This window comes from Bactrocera oleae, chromosome 6 (assembly GCF_042242935.1).
Source record: "Bactrocera oleae isolate idBacOlea1 chromosome 6, idBacOlea1, whole genome shotgun sequence".
Lineage (NCBI taxonomy): Eukaryota > Metazoa > Arthropoda > Insecta > Diptera > Tephritidae > Bactrocera > Bactrocera oleae.
This window is the reverse complement of record NC_091540.1, coordinates 42,487,643-42,510,765: the sequence shown is the minus strand read 5'-3', so window position 1 is coordinate 42,510,765 and position 23,123 is coordinate 42,487,643. Positions and strand designations below refer to the sequence as shown.

General features: G+C 37.6%; 1 protein-coding gene across 8 annotated transcripts in view; it reads right to left on the bottom strand.

Moving 5' to 3' along the window:
* Positions 1–23,123, bottom strand: part of LOC118680417 (streptococcal hemagglutinin) — a 423,094-nt gene that overhangs the window by 29,459 nt on the left and 370,512 nt on the right. For all 8 annotated transcript variants that reach the window (XM_070111750.1, XM_070111752.1, XM_070111748.1 and 5 more), the window contains 2 exons: positions 12,755–13,316; positions 10,150–11,019 (listed from right to left, as the gene is read on the bottom strand). In XM_070111750.1, coding sequence (XP_069967851.1) covers positions 10,150–11,019; positions 12,755–13,316 — 1,432 coding nt within the window. The remainder of the gene's footprint in view (positions 1–10,149; positions 11,020–12,754; positions 13,317–23,123) is intronic.

Below are 23,123 nucleotides of genomic sequence, written 5' to 3'. Positions count from 1 at the left end.
GCACTTTTTTAATTGAATTAATCGCCGGCAATAGCGTAATTCCGGGGAGGTGGATTCACTAGTCACACTACGTGCCAGTACGTGTCGCTTACTAAGCTGAGGTGTGTTGGTGAGAAAAAAACGGTTGTTTGTTTTTCTTCGGCAAATTTTTTGATTGATATTTTGACATTCGAAAACGGTGAGTTCACACAAAGATAAAACTATTTCGAACAGCTAAGGTTTATCGCACCCATTTCGCCTGTTGGCTGGCTGACTGGCTGACTGATCAACGCCTCAATGGGTGTTGCTAGTTCATGGCCAGTGTCAAATTTTCAACGGTTTCTTTTTCGTTTGCGTGTATTTCGTTTTGGCTTTGTTTTTGACTCTAAACTCTGTTGTTTTGTCGACACTGTCGACACGTTGCCCCTCCGGAGTGTTGGGCGTTTGCGCGCGGTCACTGGGTGTGTGATTAATTTGAATGGATGTGTGAGTCAACAACGTTTACAACAATTTAAGCTGAGTTAAAGTTGAGTGGCTTTTTAATTTTATTGCAATTTTAACGGAATAATTTCTATTTCATTTATGTTTTTTGTTTTTGCTATTTTGTAAGTAAACTGAATTTCTTTTGAACCCTTGCTTTCACTTTTGCATAATTAAAAATCAATTTTATCATATAACTAAGTTCACCATTAACTTACCACAACAAATTACAACAAACGCTACAAAACATAAACAAAAAGTAGAAATGATAAAGCAACAGCCGGCAGCAAGCAGGTGATGCCCGACAACCGCGACAAACTTGCCACCATTTCCAACGCCATCACCAACACTATCACCATCACCGATTGATTGACACCAACTGGGCCGGCAAGTGCTGCATGTCAGTGGCTTATTTCCGCAACGGATGAATACTTTTTCTTAACTAAATATCAACCTCAATAACAGCGTCCATGAAGGGGTAGCGGGATACATACATACTGGCATGTGGCATGTGGCAGATATCTACATATGTGTATGCGCTTTAGTAACTGTCGCATTGTTGCTGCATGCATATTAAATTGCGGCAAAGATGAATTGCTAGCGTTAATTTTTGGGTGCAAACGCCTGCACACACATATACATACACCATACAATCATACATATATGTAATTATGTATATTTAATATGTCTGGCAATATTATGGTTTTTTGTTGCTTGTTCTCGCCTGCCAGTTAAGTAAATAAATTTCCTTCACTTTCCGCCTGAATCTTTATTTCATTTGCGCTTGACACGCGAATTTCGGCGAAATGTGTTGGCAATGACATTACGCATAATAACGGTGAGCGTCTTGTACAGGCGATTTGCTGCCCGGTTGGGTGTAAGTGTGTGTGTTCGTGTGTTTTAAACCATTGTCGTTTACTTCGCACCTTTGCGGTACAATCAAAGTTAATAAGAAAGTTGATACCTTTTTAACTGAAATTTAAACTTTTTAAATGCTGTTGTGAGTAAAAAATTCCCCAAAAAAAAAAAATGAAAAGGCAAATTAAATCTGCGCTTTTGATATTCTGCCGTATATTGAATACGAATTGTAATTATTACAAATTGTTGGGAATTAGAGAATAAAATGAAATGAGAATAAGCCTAAGTATATAACGGTACTAAGCACAATATACTGTAACTAAGATTAATCTTACCAGCTAAGCCTTAATCTTACAGCTTACGAAAGGGTTCAAAACACTCCAAAAAAAATCAGGTAGTTTTCATTCATTTCAGTATCGCAGACGTGTTGTCCCTGTTTTGAATTATGGGCGCATAGCTTCTAGAATATCGAACGTGGATTTCTATTTGTTAACATATAATATCATAGGGTTTGTATATGTTTTAAGAGTTAAGCCTCGGAGTCCTGAAAATATCAAATTTTGCTAAGGCTTGGTAGTGAGCAGAACTTTTTCCGTTGATTCTAATATATATTTTAGTCACGCCACAAATAGAATGTAGGTCTTTACAATCTTGTGCTGAATTTTTTCTCCTAATATATTTGAAACTTTAATTGTATCTTGAACCTATCTTAATCATCTTCTGGGAAGGGGATGTGCAATAGAAGCGTATTTTGGCTGAAGACAAGGATTTTACGCCGAAGCTGTTAAAACGACTAATAAAACTTAAAGAGCTACACCCACGAGTGAATTTCAAAACGTCTATTTTGGTATATATACCCAATGTAGACATATTTGAGAATATTTTCCAAAAATTTTAAATTGACCTGGCAAATAGTTTCGGAGATATCAGCACATTTGTTAGAATTTTTGAACATAGTGTAATCGGCTTCCAAAAGTTTAAACGTGTTTTTTTCAAAAGCCTGTTTTCAGACTCGGAAGCTAAATGTCTCCGAAGCGGCTGACCATTCGACTTAAATTTTCACACGATTTTTATACTCTCGCAACTTGTTGCTACAGAGTATAATAGTTTTGTTCACCTAACGGTTGTTTGTATCACCTAAAGCAAATCGAGTTAGATATAGGGTTATATATATATAAATGATCAGGATGAAGAGACGAGTTGAAATCCGGGTGACTGTTTGTCCGTCCGTCCGTCCGTCCGTGCAAGCTCTAACTTGAGTAAAAATTGAGATATCTTTATGAAACTTGGTAGATATGTTTCTTGGTACCGTGAGACGGTTGGTATTGCAGATGGGCAAAATCGGACCACTGCCACGCCCACAAAACGTCATTGATCAAAAACAAATAAATTGCCATAATTAAGCTCCACAACAAGATACAAGACTGCAATTTGGTACACAGGATCAAATTAGGGAGGGGCACCTGAAATTTTTTTTTAAAAAGTGGGCGTGGTCCCGTCCCCTAATAGGTTTAATGTGCATGTCTCCTAAACCGCTTAATCACCTCTATCTGAAGTGTGAAAATGGGTGAAATTGGGTGACAACCCCGCCCACTCCCTGGAGATCGGCTACGGATCACGGGTTTCAAAAATTTGTGTATATAAATCGCCGATTAATAAAGTAAAATAAATTCTATAAATGTTTTTGTTTATTTAGTAAATTATAAAAATGGCTCTTTAAAAAAGGTTTACATTTAATATAACCCCACTTTAGGAAAAGTAAGGATGCTATCGAAATCCAAATGACTATCACAGGTGTATATTTTTGCTTTAAGAATATACTGTTAGTTTGGTATTGTCTTCAGATTGCTTTAAGCTATTGGAGGTCCTAATTTAGACTTCCATACTAAGCCTTTCAAAGGATTCATTTCAGATTTTTCGTTGTTTAATATATAATTGGCTTTGTCAAATATTTTTAATTTGCTCCGTTTCAGTTTCTTTTCGATTTTAGTTTTCTGTTTTTTCTTTATTTCACATTCTGTCCCTGCATTAAGGTAGAAAAATTTGTGTCCGAGGCAACATTGTGGGTAATGAAGATCTTTGATGAAAAGAGTGCAGAAGAATTGAAGTTGTCTTCTGTGATAAAAGGGCTAATAAAAGATATTAAAATATAATTGGCTCTTAGGAAGAACATTAACCTCATCTTTTGAATAGAGATCCTTTCAATCTAAATATAGTATTATTACAGATGCACATTTAAAAACGTCCATGTATAGCTAGGGATGCATTGAGGTTGAGATTTGCAACTTCATAGTATAAATTGGAAGATTCTGTTAGTCTAATGATCGAACATTTGACAGGGCGGGAGCAACGTATTATTCTTATAATTCTTTTTCCTCTCTTCTATTCTTGCTTCCTCTCTATCCGGTTATTTAACTTCGTTAACTTCTTAGCGATTTCATAATGGTGCGGGTCATCTCTTACTTAACGGCACAAATGCGGTAATTGACAGATAAGCAACAAAAGGAGAAGAAGTATTGAAAAGAAACAGCAACAACAGTAATAGCGATAATTTAACTGCGAAGTCACGTCAAAAGCAACTCGAACGCGTCTAACAAAGTAATTAAAGTAATACAAATACGGGTTGGACAAGTTCTCGCAAAAGCAGATGCAGAAGAGCTAAATTAGCTAAATGAATGAGCGAATAAACGATTGACTGAATGACCAAGTTAAATTTGTGACAAAGTGATTGCTGTCAAAGCAATGTAAAGCAAAGCTGAAGCAACGGAGATAATGCAACTTGAATATAAAATGCACACACACACACAAAGACATACTTTTTTTTTATTGCGTATATGGCATATGTGTGTATATATAGTACGTGCATGTTGCATGATTATAACGGTCGCGCAATCTCTTCAGCTCCTAATGAAGACATTTCCAAGAAAATATGCATGCAAAATGCCAGCTAATATTTTATCTAATTCATGTAGCTTAGACATGCGACGCACGGAACAATTCAATATGACCTGGCAGCACGAACTGAGAGGAATTTCGGTAGGCACTTTTGACCGACAGGTGCCATTGAAAAGTTGAGGTCAACCAAGTTGGTTATTTCTGCGTTGCACTAATGCATTATGAGGCGAGTGCGGGCGACCTGTAGCGGTAGTGCATATCTGTCATGCCATTGTTGCTGCAGCGCCACTCGCAACGCGCACACACATTCCAACACAATGTAACACTTTGTTGAAGATGCGTTGCATGCAACATTAGTTCATTATCGCCAGCAATTTATATCGTGCCGCGGAGTGGTTGCGCATGCGCGCACACGTAAATGTCAGCTCACACATTATTTATGCATGTGGCTGGATTTGGCATTCTCAGGTGAACGAAAGTTGCACTCGAGCGGCAGCAATTGTCGTTCCCGAAACACCCGCATGTGTGCACCGCCGTCGTTGCTGCTGCCGAGGTCATACCCTTGCAACTAATTGCCTGTGCACGCAAACACTCGGATGCGCGCCACATCTTTATACGCATGCGCGCATCGCTGGCATATCTGCCAAGCAGTGGCTGCTTCTTCTTAGCTGCCGCTAATTTATTTTCAAATTTATCTCATTGCGCGCTCCATTGGAAGTGTTTGTGGACACAGCAATTTACGCGGGTTGGGCGCTGAGTTAAGTGATTGGTTGGCCGATATGATGGGAGCAGCAACAGCACGTCGATGTTGTTGTTTTTGCCACAGCTAATTCAAGTGTTTGTTCCTCATGCGTGTGTGTATATGGATTTTCATATTTTAGGCTTATCGGCGTAGATCGTTAAAGCAATCAGCGTCGGTGACAGTTGCGTCAACTCCTCGAAAATTTCTGATTTGCTCTCTGTTAGTAGTACCGTAATTTTTCCGATGAGCTACTCTTTTGTGTGTTGTCGAAATGCCATTTCTCATAATTATTTTTTTAATTATAATTTTCGGTTTTTTAAGAGAACAAATCGATATCGCGGTGCATTCGTTGTTTCGCAGAAAAATAATATTTGCTTGAAGAGTAATGTTAACATTTAAGAGTGTTTCGGTGATAGTGTGTATCAAAAGTAATTTAAAATTTCATGAAGTTGTTGTTGACCCTCAAAAGTGATAGATATCAACAAAAAAATTTTAATTGATTTAACATGTCAGATAATGAAAGTTTTAGAGCTTTATTTAGGCTTTCATATAATCACACAGAGGGCGCTCCGAACGCTTACTTTTGAAATTACTTCTAAATATCGGCAATCAAAGTTCGAAAGAATATAATTCGTTGAAAAGTAATCTGTTTCCTGTGTAACCAGTATGATTTCCAAAGTAGAATAAGCAAATAAATTGATCCCGGAAACTTTTTCAAATATATTTACTAAAAGCTTACATAAAGCTTACATGTACAGGATATTTGCGATTTTTGGGCCTTATATCACAATTGTATTTTGTTTATAGGTCCCAATTTTTACATCTGATCAATTTTGAAGTCGGAGTGGTCCATTCAAATTGCGCGCGCAAACCGAATCGTTGCACTTTTTTTTGATAGATAGGTACAATCTTTTCTATCTACTTTTATATAAAGGTATGTATATCCCCTATATCAATTATTGTGTAATTGGCGCTGTACATGAGATACATATGTATATCTCGAAATTTTACATTACAAGTGTAAGTGTGACATATTACCGCCTGCATTACCACATATTATTTAGACGAAAGCGAACTGTTCCCTATTCTAATTAGAGCGCCGTAGAAATGAATGAATATATTGAATAATATTTCTTTATACACGAAGTAACCGCAAGAGTCGACCGCCCAACGAGCCAGTCCGCCTGTGCTAAGCACAACTGGTTCATGTTCTTCTAACGAGCCGATGCGAATTTGCCACCCAAAAGGTGTACGCTTATAAGCTTTCTGAGTAAATGCTTTAATCGCTTTCTTATTAGAAGCTTAAGTGCGATCAAAAACGCGCGCGAATGCAATTAATCACTGAGGAGAAATGGCTTCAAATAGGCGACAGAGCATAAAATCAACTGTCACATCAAGCGAGAGCACATTTTATGGAAATCCTACTTATATACAAATGTATATACTATATACAAATATATATACATATATAAATCTGTGTTTAAAGCGTTTTAAATGCGGTAAACGTTGTGGCAAAAAGCACACACAGTCATCATGCCACATCAGGTGGCACATGCAGTAGCAGCTGTAGCAGGCTGCGTATTTCACTTATGACTAAGGAGTAAGTGTGTGTGAGTGTGTGACGACTATCATGCGGGCGAGTACTCCAAATGCATGCGACATTTAGCGGATGCGCGTGATAAATCACAACCGCCACATGTCATTAAATGAAAACCATATTCAATTAAGAAATGACAACCGCTGGGAGAAGCATAACAGTGCTTAGCAATGAGTAGTAAGTGAAGCGCGTCTGTGTCTGCAAGCGCGGCTAAGAAGGAGACGGCGCTTAATGCCAGCCAAAGTAGACGGCGTTGCAGTATTTCCTTTGCGGCATGTGGCGGTGGCAGGACACACATTTTTATTTTTATTTTATTTTCCTTGCTGTACAAATGTTGGCAATCAGAGAGCAACATTTTCGGTGACGCCGCCGCTGATGGCGTTGTTTGACAGCTGCAGATAGCGCATGACTAGCTGCACACACACGCGCGCGCGCTTTCTCACACAAATACTTGTGTACATTTATAATTGCAGTTATTGCGCACCAGCGGCTGATCGCTTTGTAAGGCTTTTATTTAATTCCACTTTGCAATGCCTTTGCGGCTTAAAGTATGCCGGCGAGTATACTATGTTATGTGTATGTGGTAACGGTAATTCTGCAAAGTTGCAATTGGACACATTCAAGGAGCGTGCTGCGCGAAATGCCTTTGGATGGCTATTCCGTTATTTACTCATTTACATTGCAACCGTATTTGCTGTGCGTTGCCATGGCGTGGCCTTGCCTAGTATCGTACAGACACTGTGCAACATGTTGTACATGCATATGCTTGTGTTGCGGCTGTAACTCTGCCTTGGTCTTTATCTTGCGTCTGCCATTTCGACTTTGATTTGGATTAAGTTTGGTTTTCCGCTTTCGGTTAGCAGGCGCTTGGCTTTATCTTCGCTCTGCTTTGCAAAATGCGCAAGGAAAGCGCTGTTTGGCAGTTAAGAATAACATACAAGCGCGCATGCGTCGTTTCTTTCTTTTAAAAACTTTATGGCACAATTAATATTCCCTGTTCAGGGTATAATAAATTCGTATCCTCAACATTTGCCATTTCTACAGAACTTTATTTTTCAGTGTATTTGTGCCACCGTAAAACTAGTCAAAATTAAGTTGTCTGTCTGAGAAAGTGTGAATTAATCAAAATATGCAAATCATTAGAAATTCGCCGATAATTCATTAGTGAAAAAATAGTTACAAGCGTTGATATGTTGGCGCTACTAATTGCTACCCGATTTATTCCAAAGATTTTCACTATTCGATGCGAAAATAAAGTTTTCGTGTACAAGAAAACACAAACTGAGCGCGAAAATCAGAGAATATGTAAATCAAATGACTTCCGTGACGGCATGAGGCTAAGCAGAAGTGTTAGAAATTGTATCAGAATACTTGCAAGCAGCTAAAGCTCATTCTAAGTGCTGATACTTAGCACATAACTGTAAAATATTAAAAAAACGAAATGTTTCCTATCAACGGTCGCCGGGTCGTTCAACTCGCCTTGCAGCGACATTTTCATAACACCCATGCGCATTAATATGCGAAATTACATACATTAGCTGGATTGTGTGCACTCATATATGAATGTGTGTGTGTGTGTGTCGACTCCTTCGAAATTTTTGATTAATCGAAGATGCAATTTCATAATCATCATATCGTAGCTTTAAGGCCTGAGCAAAACCAAACACGAAACAAACAACAAGCATAATGTACCGTTGTAGCAGCATTACAGTTAATTTTCGTATTTTGACTTCGGAACAGGCAAACTCACGGCTAACAAATTGATAAATCGTGCAGCGCGTATTTGCTTAAGGCGCTCAGTTACCACTTCGTTTTGCAACGATGAACCAAAACCGAAATACACAATCGCTTATTGCTGTTGGTTTGTTTGTAGGCATGCAAGTGTGTATGTGTATGAGTACTAGCTATGTCCACAGGTAATCACTAATGGGCAAGAGTTGAAAAGTCAAAGAGTGTCAAGTGTCAAAAAGAAAAGAGGCGACAAAGCCGATTCTGTGGTGAGAAAGAGGAGCGTGTCTCAGCTTACGTGTAAATATACAACAACAACAACAGCACTCATTACAACAGACTATGTCATATTTGTTGTGAAGATTACAAAGGCTTGTGCAATATCTTTCAGTCACACAATTGCATATTTCCCCCCCCATTTTCATTAATTTTTATTGCGATGCTTCGGTGCTTTGGTGTACATCATTTATTAAATATGTTAAACTGCAAATAATATTTCGGTTGGTATTTCATTTGTTGGTTTTAGCCCTTGTTAACCTAATCTCATTGTTGGCACTAGACAATCTTTCGATTGCTGAATAATATTTTGTACGAATGCGTCGGTATTCAATTACGGTAAATTGAAGAAGATTGTGTTAGAGAGCGCATTTGCTTAAAACAATAATTTTTTCTAGAGAATGGTATTACAAATCGACGAGAAAACAATTTGATACAAATACATTGCGATGCTTGAATCACTGACCGCAGAGGGCGCTTTGAAGACTATTTAAACATTCAACGTCGAAAAATGAAAATAGTTGTCAAAGCAGTCGATTGTAAAAAAAATATCTTCATGATGCTCTCATATTTCCCACTGAAAACAAAGATCAAAAGACAGTTAAGTTAGGAAAGGATAAGCTGTATGCGGTTTAGAATGATTACCATTTAATTTAGCGAGTTAATCCAAATATCAAGCTGAAAAGAATATGCTGTTCAAAAATCATGCATTTCTTGAATCTCGTAAGCTTTCGATTTGATATCGAACATAGGTTGTTATCAAGAGAGAAGTTGGCTCTCTGCCAAAGATTAAGTTAAAAACACCCACTTCTTAGAAAAAACTAATGAAAGTATTCACCCACTTATCTACTACTTTTTATAATCTTAATGCAGAAAGCTTAAAAATTTATATTACTCACGGTGTCCGACCAGGGAGACTGACATATTATATTTATTTGAATCGTTTCTATGAAAGATAGCAACTAAAATTGAATGCAAAGTTTGTTTTTAGACTTAATCTTCAAGAGACTGATGGCGCAGTGGTTTTACTCTACAAAGTGACCATTTCTTATTTATTTACTGAAATACACAGCTATATCCTATAGTGATCCGATATGGGCGGTTGTCGGCGAATAAGCAGCTTATTCGAGCAAAAAGGACGGCCGCAAAGTCTCAGATCGATGTCTCAAAAATTGACGGACTAATTCCCGTATATAAAGATGGACAGTCAGATCTACATAGCTAAACTGATTGAGCTTGTCACACTGATATACTTTAGGGTACTTGTAGGCATATTTGTAGTTTTTTTTTTAAGATTTGCATTTGAGTCCAAGCAATGCATTTTAAATGGTAAGTAGAACACAGTCGCTTCTAACAAAATTATATATAATCTTCTTTAAGATGGATGGAAGGGTTAAATATGTACGGGTTTTTATGGGATCTAATAATTTTCATATTCAATGAGTCCTTTGAAAGTATCGCGAGAATAAAAGTTTTTCAAATCCTCCTATATTATCATAGTTCAAAATAACTTTTGGCTTACATCACAGAAAAAAAAAAATCAACAAATTTTTCTCTAACACTTTCTCCCACAAACTTTATTAGTCACACTTACCTCGTTAATTTCATCCTCCAGCGCTCGCTGACGCGTCAATTCACGCAAGCGCTCACGACGCTGCTCCGTGAGCTGCTCCAGCCGCTTGGCCGCACGATCGACCTCATTGAATAGTAATGTCACTTTGTGCAGTCTAATTGCAACATTCGCGTTGCCTGCTGTACTACAGTTATCTACCGCAACAGCATTATTAGCTGCCGTCGCGTTGGCCGCTACTGTTGGTCGCCTGATGGCATCGCATGACGTCATTGAGCTGTACTTTAACGCAGCGGGGCGATTTTGTGACGACTGTTGTTGATGTGTCATGCTAAAGTTATAACTGCCACCAAAGCCGAGATGGCTGATGGATGAAATGGTGGACAATAGCTTGTTGTTGCTGCTGTGGCGATTGTTGTTGCCTGCACCACCGGCTTCAGAGCTGCTGCCATAAATGTTGCCATTATGATTATGGCTATTTTCGCCAGCGTCAGTTGTCGTTGCTGCAACCAGCGCGAACGATTTGGCCAGCTCCTGCAAACGCGCTAGCTGTAAAGCGCCACGCTTGCGCAAATTATGTAATTCAGAATCCATAAGCGCGCGACTTAGCGCGCGATGTTGCGCATACAATTGGCGACGTGTGGGTAAACCCTGTAGGTCGGCGGAGCGTATGTCACTCATGGCGGCCACTAGCCGTTGGCCCGCCGTGGCGCATTGCCGTTGAAAGGGTTCCAGTGCGACGAAGAATTCGCGCCACTTCCGTGCGTCGTGATGATGCAAACCTTGCAATTTGCCGTACGGTATTTGCGATGGTGCAACACTTGTCGTGACTTCATTGACGCTAATGAATTTCAACGAATGTTGTTTTTGTTGTGTCGCTGCTGTTTGCTGCTCCTGTTCATAAGGGGGAGAAAGAGGAAATCCAAGAAACGTGTGTTGTTAGTTACGATTTTAATAGTTGTTGTTTTTTTTGTAATTTTTACATTCAATCATTGGGTCGGTCCGTCGTTTTGCTCCGTCCTCTCTTCTTTTGCCTACATATTTCTCTATTTGCACATCTGTTTGTCCGTTTGTCGGTTTGTCGCTTTGCTCGTGTCGCTTTGTATATGTGTTTACTCTTTGCCAATCTTTTTGTTGCTATTATTGTGGTAGTTCTTGTTAAAAATCGGGTTAATTGGGTGTTATGTCGGGGCGTTAACCGCGTGCTCAGATGTTGATCATTTGTTCGCGAGCGTTTTTCCTTCTTGCTATGAGCTACAGTTTTTTTCTTCCTACTTTGTGGGTCCAAGCCGGAGTCTACATTGTTTCTATCGACTATTGTTTCTTTGTTGTTGTGGTGCTTTCAATACCTTGTTATTTACTACTCATTGCTACTCATTCAATTGTTAGCGAATCGACATCAAGACATTTACCTCATTTTATTTAACAAGTAACTACAGTTTCGCCGGGTGGGGAGTTGTTTGTTCGTCGCTACTTTGCCCTGGCCTCCGAAGGAAGTTCACACAAAGTTCAGCAGTTCACAACTGATTTATTTTGGGAACTATTTTCGGTTTTAATGCCAATTTTCGAAAATGTTCATTTGCACTTAAAACCCTTTATCGCATTTTATAGAATAGAAATGTGAGTGACAAATTTGGTAAGACCAGCTTAGTGTTTGTTGTTATATGTAGTGAAAGTATTGTTTTGACAAGGTTGAGAGACTGTAGGTTATCATTTGACTCCTAAAAAACGTATCCAACTAAGAGTTGAAGTGATAGGAAAATCTAGAATTGGGCTGTGGGTTTTGAGTGAATCCTAAGCAGAACCGAGAAATGTGCCGACTGCAAATTGGTAATCGGTATCACTAAAGGTTTTGGTTCTCGCCCTTCATCTCCTCTTTGGCGTTCTAGGTACAACGTGTATAACTCGGACTAACAACAAAAGTATATAAGATCGGTTTTGTTGAATTAAATTCCTAAAAAAAGGTGCCCTTTTTAAAAATCTTAGGATCTTATATGAAGGCATATAAGAAATATATTTACTCTTTCAGATGCTAACCATATCAAATTCAAGTTTCCACCAAACTTAAGTTTTCCGAAGATCATACTTGTTCGGACTTGGGTGGACGAAGTGACAACAAGTGCGTTATTTATGGGTAAAAAAAAACTGTAAAGCTTGAATTTACTTAAGAAGCTTCAGCTGGACCTTGAAAGCTTTTCATGGTTTTCTCCCTTAAATCTCTCAATAATATCGAGCAGATTTGTTAAAAGTTTTATTTTGGACTTATTTCAAAATTTTCTCAAAAGCAAGTTGATACTTCCAATTTAATTTATTTTTTTCAAGGATGCTCTTTCTTAGCATTCTTAGTATTCTAAATTCCACATAAACTTCTTAAGTATAATTATAAAAAAGTACAGTTTGGTAATAGCGGTACAAGTTTTCTGAATGTCATAAATCTTAGTTTAGTTGAATAAAAATTTGGGGGCTCCCAAATAATTCCCATAAAAATATGGAAAATCAAAAAATTGTCCATAAATTTTGGTCTTACAAGCCTATGTAATGTGGCCAAAGTACAATTTTTTGTTTTTATTTTGTTGTAGTTGTTATTTAACTGTTTTCAGTTTTGTTAATTTGTGTGGGTGCAACTCACCTTAATGCAACTCTCGTTATTCTCGCCATTAGCGCAACTGCTGACAGCCGTATTATTGCCAAATGCTGAGAGCTGCTGCTGTTGTGATTGTTGTTGTTGTTCCAGTAGTAAGTTGTGTTCGAGGCAAACGGCAAGAATTTCGCAATACGCAATTTGCCTTGTCAGTAGACGCAGACTTTGGCAAATTAAGTCGATTACGCACATTTGGCCCGACTTTTCGATGGCAATTAGAATGGTGAACGTTGGTGTTGCAGCACCGTGGCTGCCACTGTTGCCACTGTCGTTGCTGTTGGTGGCGTTGCTGCTGTCAGCAATCGCATGGGCGGGTGATTTAGCAGCGGCGACTGTGGCTGTTGGGACATTTGAGGTGACTGACACACTTGTGGAGTTGCCAGATGCCAACGTCGCTGCGCTGGCCATTTTCGGTGTCGACGGACGGTTGATGAATGCTGGTTCTGCTTGCGACTCTTCGTGGCTGTGTTGGATTTGTTGTTGTTGCATTGAAGGTTGTTGCTGCTGCTGCTGCGTTGTGGTACGGTCATTAGCATTCACAGTTAAAGTTCTGCAAATTGAAATTGAAAATGAAAACAACAAATATTTTAGCAAAATGCGTGACTGATTATCAAAAAACAAAGCGAATGAATTGCATGAAAGCGATGCAGATAAATATTGAAACTCGTTAGAGAGACATATGTACACGTTTTGTACTCGAGATTTTTACCAGCTGCAGCAAACTGATATTATCTGCGTGTGCGTGTGTATGCGTGCGTTCATATCATGCTCTAAGCTCTGAGAACTATTGTAGATAAATGATCGATCATTAGCCGATCTGTGGATAAACTCGTTAATAGACAGACAAATGCATTTATGAATACACTGACAAGGTATAACCCTGTAGGAAAATTTTCACGTTGAAGAGAAGTGAGTGCGCTATTACTTCAGTTTAGAGAAGAACAGTGGCGAGTATTCATTCTGGTGTACTGGTTAAATAATTTGAGCGCGGAGACTCAGGAATGATCAAGTAATGTTGTGTTATTCCGAACTAGAGATTATTCTGGAAACTTTAATTTGAATAGCGTGTTCAAGTTGCCCAAAAGGAAACTTCGGATAATCTATAAAAAATATATACTCATACATATATAAGATCAGCATGACGAGTTGAGTTGATTTAGCCATGTCAATCTGTCTTTCTATAATATACTCGAACTAGTCCCCCAGTTTTTGAGATATAAATGTCAAATCTAGCATACGTTTTGTTCTCTCAAATTAGCTGCTCTTCTGATCACTATAGCATTAGACCGTAAACCCGACCGAATCTTATTAGTTACGGTCTTCGTATTGTAATTAAGCCTGGCCTATGACATTTGCACTTATCCGAAACATACGGTTGGCTCTCCCTATCACTGTCAAAGCCTTAATGATAGATTTAATGTCAAGGAACAAGTGTAAGCTTCTGGTTAGGGTTTATTTCCCAACATAAATCTCGAAGAAGCTGCCGAGTTGACAGATATAAAGCTTGTAAGCATCTGGATACGCTCCGTAAAGTAGGCTCTTCTGATAAATGGGGGTCCTTGCTGATGATCTTAGTAAGTGGAAGTCAAATTATTGCCTTATGGTGGTACCGTCCCTACATGGTACATTTATTTTAGAAAAACTTAAAACTATTTACGCATTCGTAGCCGGCTCGCTCAATTTACAAACTGAACCCTGACACAGAAAATATCTTTATTATTTAATTTTTTTCTTGTCAACGAAAATTGCATTCACCATTAACTCAGCTCCACACCGGTGATCGTCTGAATATTGTTGCTGTTATAGCAATCGAACACAATCATTTATTTATTATCGCTCATTTGTGGCACAAACAGCAACGATAAATAAATGCATGAAAATAAATTCTAGATGTAGAATAACCCGAGGCAATGCCAAGCCGAACGCCCAAGGTGCGAGGTAAGCCGCTTGTCGCAGCTTACAACACGCTCGCCATTTAATTGAAATGACGCCGCATGTCGTCAGTATTATCAGCGACTACTTTGTCTGTCAATGTTGGCAACAACATAGTCAACGACATTCGCGACTCTTCAGCCAAACACACTCACGCACACACGGGGGGCATACGATTTGAAGGTGCATGCGGCGAGACTAGAGGCGCAGCGCTTCTTCAGATCAACCTACGCATTTCTTGTTGTCTCTCACCGATGTGATGGGTTTCGCTTTTGTTGTTGTTGTAATAGTAGAGTTTCGTGTAATTTGCTGTCATTGGTTGAGTGACTTAGCACTTTGAGTTTTGCTGGAGTTTTAGTTTTTGTAAGTTGTTGTTGTTAATATGCAGTGGTTTTGTGATTTTGCTTTTTGTGAACGCTGCTGAGTCCATTCAAATGAGCTTAGAAATCTTGAGAAACCAACTAATGCATATTAAGTTGGCGTTGACTACAGATATTAGTATATCTTAGTTTTTAGCCAGGTTTTTTACCATAATTGTGGTGTGCGTCTTGAGTATTATAAAATTTTTATTTCATCTCTTAATTGCTTGTAGCTGATCCTACAAAGAGATCTATTTTAGGGAAAAATTTATTTATTCCTTAGTGACCCAGGGCACATTGACTTAAATACAGGTCTTCAGACCCAAGAAACACACTATTTGAGTACTATGTCTAAACCAAGTTGTTTTATCCATGAAACTGCTCTAGTCTACCTTATTTATTGGCATTCAAAAGTATTTTGCTGTTTTCCAAGGACCTGTGGGTGTCGCTGTGAGTCTGTATATACATATTTCATGTTAAACTTTTTAGTGTGGTCCATGTTTTTCTTTTAACTTAAGTTGTAAAAGTGGTAAACTCTCATGACTCTCTTGTCATATTCCTGAGTGGATATACGTTTTATCTAATCTAATGTACTATTTAGTTCCGATGTGACTAACTTAACAGCGTGTGTATACTCCACAAGTGATTGTCTAGTGATGTCAAGGTATATAATTCTAGATGAAGGTCTCAGAACATTAAGCTCGGCAGCGCTCGAATTCAGCCCCACCTTACTGGCTTCGCGTTATTCATTTTTGATTTTGGATGAGTTCTGTTTGAATTATTGTCGCTTGCTGCGAAGTTCGCTGTTCGCGCAGCTTGGGATCACACATTTCATAAGCGCTACAAATGTATGTCTGTGTGTGTGTGCGAGTAGCAACATGCTGTTGCAGTAATTTGGGTTAATGTCGCGTGTATTTGTCATAATTTGCCTGCCGGCTACTCGTTGCATATATTTGCCCAAACAGATTTGCAGGGGAATCTGTGTTATGTGCATTTGTAAATACGAGAGTGTGTGTGTGTAATCGTGTGCGCAATAATACTTGTTTAAACGGTTTTTGTAAAGTTGTTGGAATTTCGAAATAAAGATCTCAGACAAGCGCACCCATTAACATGAATCGCTAAGACTCCATAATTTAGGAGATAGTGGATTTGGCGCACAAACAGCAATAGCAACATAAAAAGTAATTGAAAGGTTATGTATTTAGTCATTCTTTAAAAATGTTTTTGTGTCTTGACTGTTAATGAATACATTGATATTATTTTTGGAAGGCAAGTATTTCGCTTGTTCTTCTTATTTTTGATAGGCCAGAAGTGTTGGTGAATGTTCTATCGAAAGGAAAGTCTAGTCTTAAGGACTGAAAGAGGTCTGACGTGTGACTGAGCAAACAAAAGTTATAAAAGCTGTGACTGTAGAGGCGCTGATATACCTTTCTATTATATACGGGAGAGACGTTCTGAACATCATGATCGGTGAGATTATTGAATGAAAAGTCGCTCCCTTATCCAAGTGCTGTCTTGAATTCGGTATTCACCTTAAGGTAATAGTAGCTGAATATAGTGCTAAATACATACAATTTATTCAGCTATAATTTTCATTAGCTGAATAAGGGCTGAAACCATAGGGCAGACTGTGGAGCTGAAGGTTCAAGGTTATATGCCTTTTAGCCTACAAATGAAATTTTAGAAAGGTATTATAAAAGATCACCTAAGTAAAAAGTCAACAAACTTAAATGATTTATTTTTATAAATCACACTCTCATTTAAGGGTGATTTTTAAAATAACAGAAAATTTCTGAAAGCTAATATTGAGTTTGATTAAAACTTGATAAAAATTTCAACAAAACCAAAAATCACTTTTTCCGACATTTAATCGAAAGCACACAAAAGGGGCAAAAATAAAGAAAAGGCAAGAACAAAATATAATTTAGAAAAGTCACACCAAAAAGATTGTAATCATTCCTAAAAATTGTATGTAGACACCGTAATGATCGTTAAGCATTTTATAGCGCAGTGTGGAATATCATCAGTATGAAAGACAAAGTGGCAGAGCTGTGCTTAATTAGACACAGACATTTTAAGACCAATAAAATTTCACTTTTCACCAGTGGGAGACAAGCACAAAATAAAAGCAAAAAGAAAGAACTTTAGATGGAATTAAATAGAACATATCTACACAAGTGCCTCGGAGTGACTGTTGATAACTAATACTTGACGACACTAAAATTTTTACTTGAAAGTTACAGCAATTAATGGTGGGAGCAGCTACGTAAAGCTTCCCGTTTCTAACATATTACCCACCATACATCTACCATAAAGAGCCCTCAGTTATGAGGAAGTCGTAAGCCTTTTGCTATTTAATGTAGCAAAGCGTCTTAAAATCGCACTTACTTAGTTGTGTAACAGCTTCTTAACAAGCTGTTTACAGTTTTTAAGGGAGTATAAAAATGCAGGGAACCAGACGCCTGATCAAAAGAGTTGTAAAATATTTTATCTATCTTCTATGAAGCGACTTGAGCGCTTGCGCACTCACGCCATACTCTAACGTCTAACGTTTGGTGCGCAAGTCAAGTGCTGGCTTGTGAAATTCTTGTTGCGTCCAAGGTGTTGGCGTCAATGTTGGCGATACTACGCTTGTGGCGTCACCTCTGTAACAGTTAACAGCTGCTCGCCGACAACGAAAGTGTACTGATTGGCAATTAAAAGGTATTAGCTTTGGGTGGAGCTATGTGCTGTCGACTGGCCAACTAAATGTTGCTGAATAAAAAGCCGTAGGCTATCAAATTTGTTCTTTTTAATGAAGATCATTTTATGGATTTTTACATATTTTTTATATTTTTTTATAGGCATAACACTAGTGATTTTCATGTGATTTAAGCGCATTTATGTTTAGATATTTAGATAGACTATAAGGCGTAAGAATTTAAGCGCTTTATTATTATCTTAATTTTTATTTAACGGCGCATCCAAGGGCTCTAAAAGGGTTTCACTTTAACTCATTCGTTCGGCTCATTGAACAAGTCAATGCGCTACATCTAAGCACTTAATCAATGTCAACATCTTTGCAGAGCAATAAAACCATCTTTGTCCGGGTAAAAGAATGGTAAAATTTAAATTTGTGTGTAAGGTGTGGCTGAATTCTAATGAAGCGGATTTTTATGTGTCTTTAAGAGCATTTTTATTTCGATTTCTCATTCTAAATTTTTTGCTATATAAAATATCTGGTTTTGGTTTGAATTTTGGAAAATTACCGTTATATGGTAGAAGACCGGATATTTGCTAACACTGTTCTCTTACCATATATGTATATTGTAATATAAGCCAAAGTAGCAAAAGCCAAATTTTATATTATTGGAAATTATGTCAAGTACTTCAGCTAAATTCTTTAAAGTTAGGTAAGTTTTCTCCAAGCACATTTTAATTCTAAACAAGCTGACCCGGCGAACTTTATATCAAACTTTTTCGAGTATTTTGTGCTTTCTTCTATTAGGAAACAAGCTTATCTTTTTTTTCTTTTTTTTCTATGTATATATATGATAAAATGTCTGATGTTTATGTGCTGATATTTATTTTCTTTTACAAAAAAAAAGGAAGATGTGAAGTGTAAATTAGTTGGTTTGTTCACCAGGATAATTGTTGTTAAATTTGAGTCTTTAGTCATTTAAAGATCGAATTTTTTGCCTTATAAAACTTCCGTTATGACATGAAATTATGATTAAGTGGTTTCTGGATTGGTCTAAATAATTAAACGGTATTCCACATCACACCACCACAAAAATGTACTATCGTCACATATCGGTTCTAAGGTCATCTTCTGACTACTACTAGACAACTGGTAACAATTATTAAAGAATTGGGTTCTCAAAAAGAGTGGCTTGGACGTACAGGTGTGAATAATGGCACTGAAACCAAAGATTCCTTAAGTCTATTTTCAGTTACTAAGCACCAAAATTCGTTCATTATGCTTCAAGATCTTATCTACAATATTTCTATATACATCCTATATGTTTGCACAAACTACCGTTAAAAGCACACTTTCAAAATACCCTAGTACCACATAATGTGCTTGGGTATAATAACCACTAACCAACATTGACGTCTTTCCAAATGAGGTCAAGATATGAGCAGCGATAATTTAATTTCCTTTCATGCACCGCTGAAAGGTTTAAAAATAGCTAAAGAGCATCAAAGTCTGAGGTATCGTAGCCTTAAACTGATATTCTAGAAACTAATATCTTAACAGACGTGAACGTACATACATCCATATTCATAAAGAGTATTCGTCTGCAGTAACTTGCGGAATTATTGAAGCATTTAGCACAATCGCGATAGTCCCGCCGCCGCCACAGGTTTCGAGAGCAATACATGGACTTGCACACATGTATACACCTATTTATAGGCACCTAAAGGTACATATTCTGTGGAAGTGGCATGCAAATTTACTTTAAAATTCTATATGCCATAATGCCTACTAAGAAACCATTCAGCCGTGTTGTCGGCGCGACCCGTTGAGTTTCGGCAACTTGCCTGCCATCGCTTAATAAAGGACTTGACTGTGGTGTTAGCAGCTTGAGAATTCTTGTGCCGCTTGAATTACATGACAACCGTGGCTAATGGCTAAGTTGATGTTGACAATGATATGGGGATTATGTTGGCGATAATGTTGAAAGATTACGTCGGGGATAATGATATCGTTATTCAGCAAATGCCAATCAACGCGCCACTTTTGTTAAAATATTTAGTGTGCTGCGTGAAGAATTCGTATATATTTTTTTATAAAAATAAAAATCTAAAATTTTCGTTGTTTTTTGATGTTTGTATTAAAGCTAGTTTCTTGAGGCCAATTTATCGGTGAAGTCAGCTTAAATATTTAAAGATATATGTATAAAGTCAAAGAATAATTACTTAATACTTCAACAAAACATCTTTATTTGAGGTTAGAAAAATTCACTTCTAAAACCGCGAAGTTTGTAACGCACCAAATTAAACATTGAAGACTCTATAATTATAAATGATCAGCGAGACGATCAGCTGACACAAACTTGAACAAACTGATTGATAAAAGTTAAAATAAAGATCTTTTAATGAAATGAAATGCACCTGTGAAGGGTATTATAGCTTTGTTGTTAAATTTTCTTTTTGTTATTTTAAGAATCGTCAACTATACATATGTTCGTCTCGCCTGACTTTGGTTTTTCTAGAAAGGCAGATATGCAGCGAAAATGTATTTGCCAGCTTCTAAATTCTAATTGTCTTAATCATTGAATCTTTTCCAAACATTTCAAGAATAGTCAGCCACATTTTAATTATTCTTATATTCTCATTTAGTCAATGAGACTCTAGAAGATCTTCAAGACTTTTGAGATATTTATATATGTATTAAAGGGATTATTTGATGACTCCTGGTGTATTTGGCACTAACTTAAACAATCTGAGTTTAAGTTTACGAACCTTAGGATTTTTCTAAATAAAATAGAATTTTCGACTACTTAATTATTGTTATTAATTTGTTAATTTTATCAAATAAAGATAAGAAGAGGAGTCAAAATAGATCAGAATAAATTAATAGTTCGTTAAACAAATACATGATCTTTAATAAACATATATTTTAAATATTCCTCTAATATTAATTTATGTCAATTTTTAAAATATTGTATAAGGGGAGGAGTTAGAACTAGACAACGAAGTAGGGCTTCATGCCACAAAACTTCTCTTGCCTTCATTCCAAAGAATTTTCAACTCTGCACTATTGTTGCTACAACATTCGTACGAATTTCACTTAGGGCCATTTTAATTTGAACGACAGGATCAACCATCAGTTATCAAAATTATAGGGACTTTATGCACACTTCACCCGCTGTCTGTATGTTTCAGTTAGCATATATATATAATATATATGTATATGCATATGTATGCAATGGCCTCGGTTGAAGCAGATCAGAAATGGCATGGCGCATTCTAAGTCAGGTCTGGCACGTCATTCAGTAATATTCGCCAGCCGTTGGGCTTGCGCTCTTACCAACCATTCTGTATTGTGTGTGCGTTGCGGGGTGTTGAGGGTTGGGGCTGTAGGTTGGTGTTGGCGGCTTTTAACTTTGTTCTTTCAAACTTAATTTAAATGCAGTTGGACAGTCAGTCAGGCAGGCAGCACCAGCACGGACAGAACGGATAGGCCAAGGCGGACTGTCTGACTGTCCGACTTCAGACTGAATAAGAATGTTTTTTTTTTTGACAGTTTCGTGACACGTTAATTTTATGGTTTTGTGCAGGTATGCTGCGAGCGCACATATCTGTGGCATAGGGCAGTGCGGGCCATGAATGATGACGATCGCAGTTGCTGTTCCGTTTTTGCTGTGCTCTCTTTTCGCGGATCTTAAGTCACCTTTTATATGCAAACAAATTGATTGCCGAGAAGTGCTGCCAAAAGGAAGTAGAAAAAAGAAGCTGTGCTTTTAGTTGTCTGTCTAGGAAAAAGCGCGCTGACCTGCATCCGCCACACATTTGGCTTGAAACTGTGCCAGTGTGGCATGCTAACAGCATGGTGAGTGGATAGGCAGGCGGGCGGGGGCATGCGGTATTTGTAGGTGCTGCTGATCGGCTGCCAATTGCTTGTCCGGCTGGCCCACTGCCGACTGACGCTTCATGTGTGTCCCGGGGATAGTTCTACATTTTCAAGATTTTCTCACGGCAAATTGAATTTTTATTACTCGAAACGTTATTAAGTCGGTTTATTTTGTTGCTCTTTTGGAGTGAAAATATTTTTGGGGATTGCTTGTGAGCATGTGATTTATTGACCGCGGCTTGTGCGGGTCAGCGAAAAGCGTTTTGTAGAAACTTATTAAACGATTTCCAAGAATATTTGCAGTTAGATGTGTATATGTATGTGTGCATGTGTGTGTTTGTGTGTATTCTGTGCGCTGCGTGAAATACTAATGTGCAACATCAGTCAGTTGCAATTAGTTAGCGTTAGACACTTGTGTACCGTTATATTTGTCTTGACACTCGCACAGTTGCCTCCACTCAATCATCTCTGTTTGACATCGAATGCATCTATTAGCATCTGCAACAACTGCGGCCTCATGTTGTTGCTACCAAATGCAAATAATAATTGGCAACTTCTTGTCAACATTTAAAACTTAAAGTGACAACAAGTAGTCGTTTGTGAGTAGGCTTGAGAGGTAAGGTGGGGGTCTACAAATATTGCTGTATACAAAGTGGGAAATGGGCACATCAAGTAGTATCGTTTGTGGCACAGTGGTGCATTGCGGTACAATTTTTGAGGTTTCGACAACATTTCTAACTGTTAAGAACATTGTATTTCTAAGCCAGCTCAGCCATATGATCATAATTTGGGAGTTTGAGGTGCCATAATGGCCCAGCGTTCTAGGCTGTTCAAGTGAGATCTCTGTTGGCAATTGCAACAGTATCGGCCTTTTAACCTAATCTAGTTATCTTAGCAGATTTGTGAGGGTTTCAAAATATTCCCTCGATATATAGTGGTTTATTTAGTTTAAGCATTAACATAACCTATGTTGTGCTGCGATGTATGGCCTTTTGTTGCATAATATTATATTATAAATTGATATTTTTATGTTATGTAATGCACGCTTAGATATTGTAGTGCTTTCTCTTGGGCCTCATTATGGTTAATTTTGTATTGTATTATGTTGTGATGTGCTGTGATATGTTATGTTTAGCGAGGTTATATTGTGAAATGTAATACTATACTATGTTATGTAATGTTATGGTTTGTTGTGCAATAATATGTTATGTTATGTCATTTCGTGTTGTGTTATGTACTGTTATGTTAAGGTATGTTATGTACAGTTATGTTATGTACTGTTATGTAAAGTTATGTTATGTAATTTTATGTTAAGCTATGTTATATTGTGAAATGTCATGCTATGCTATGTTATGTCATGTCGTGTTGTGTTATGTAATGATATGTTATGTTATGCTATGTTATTCATTATTATGCTATGTTACGCTTGTTAAGTTATGTTGTAGAATGAAATATTATGTTTACCGCATGTAATGTCGCTTTATGAAATATAGCGAAAATTTATAGA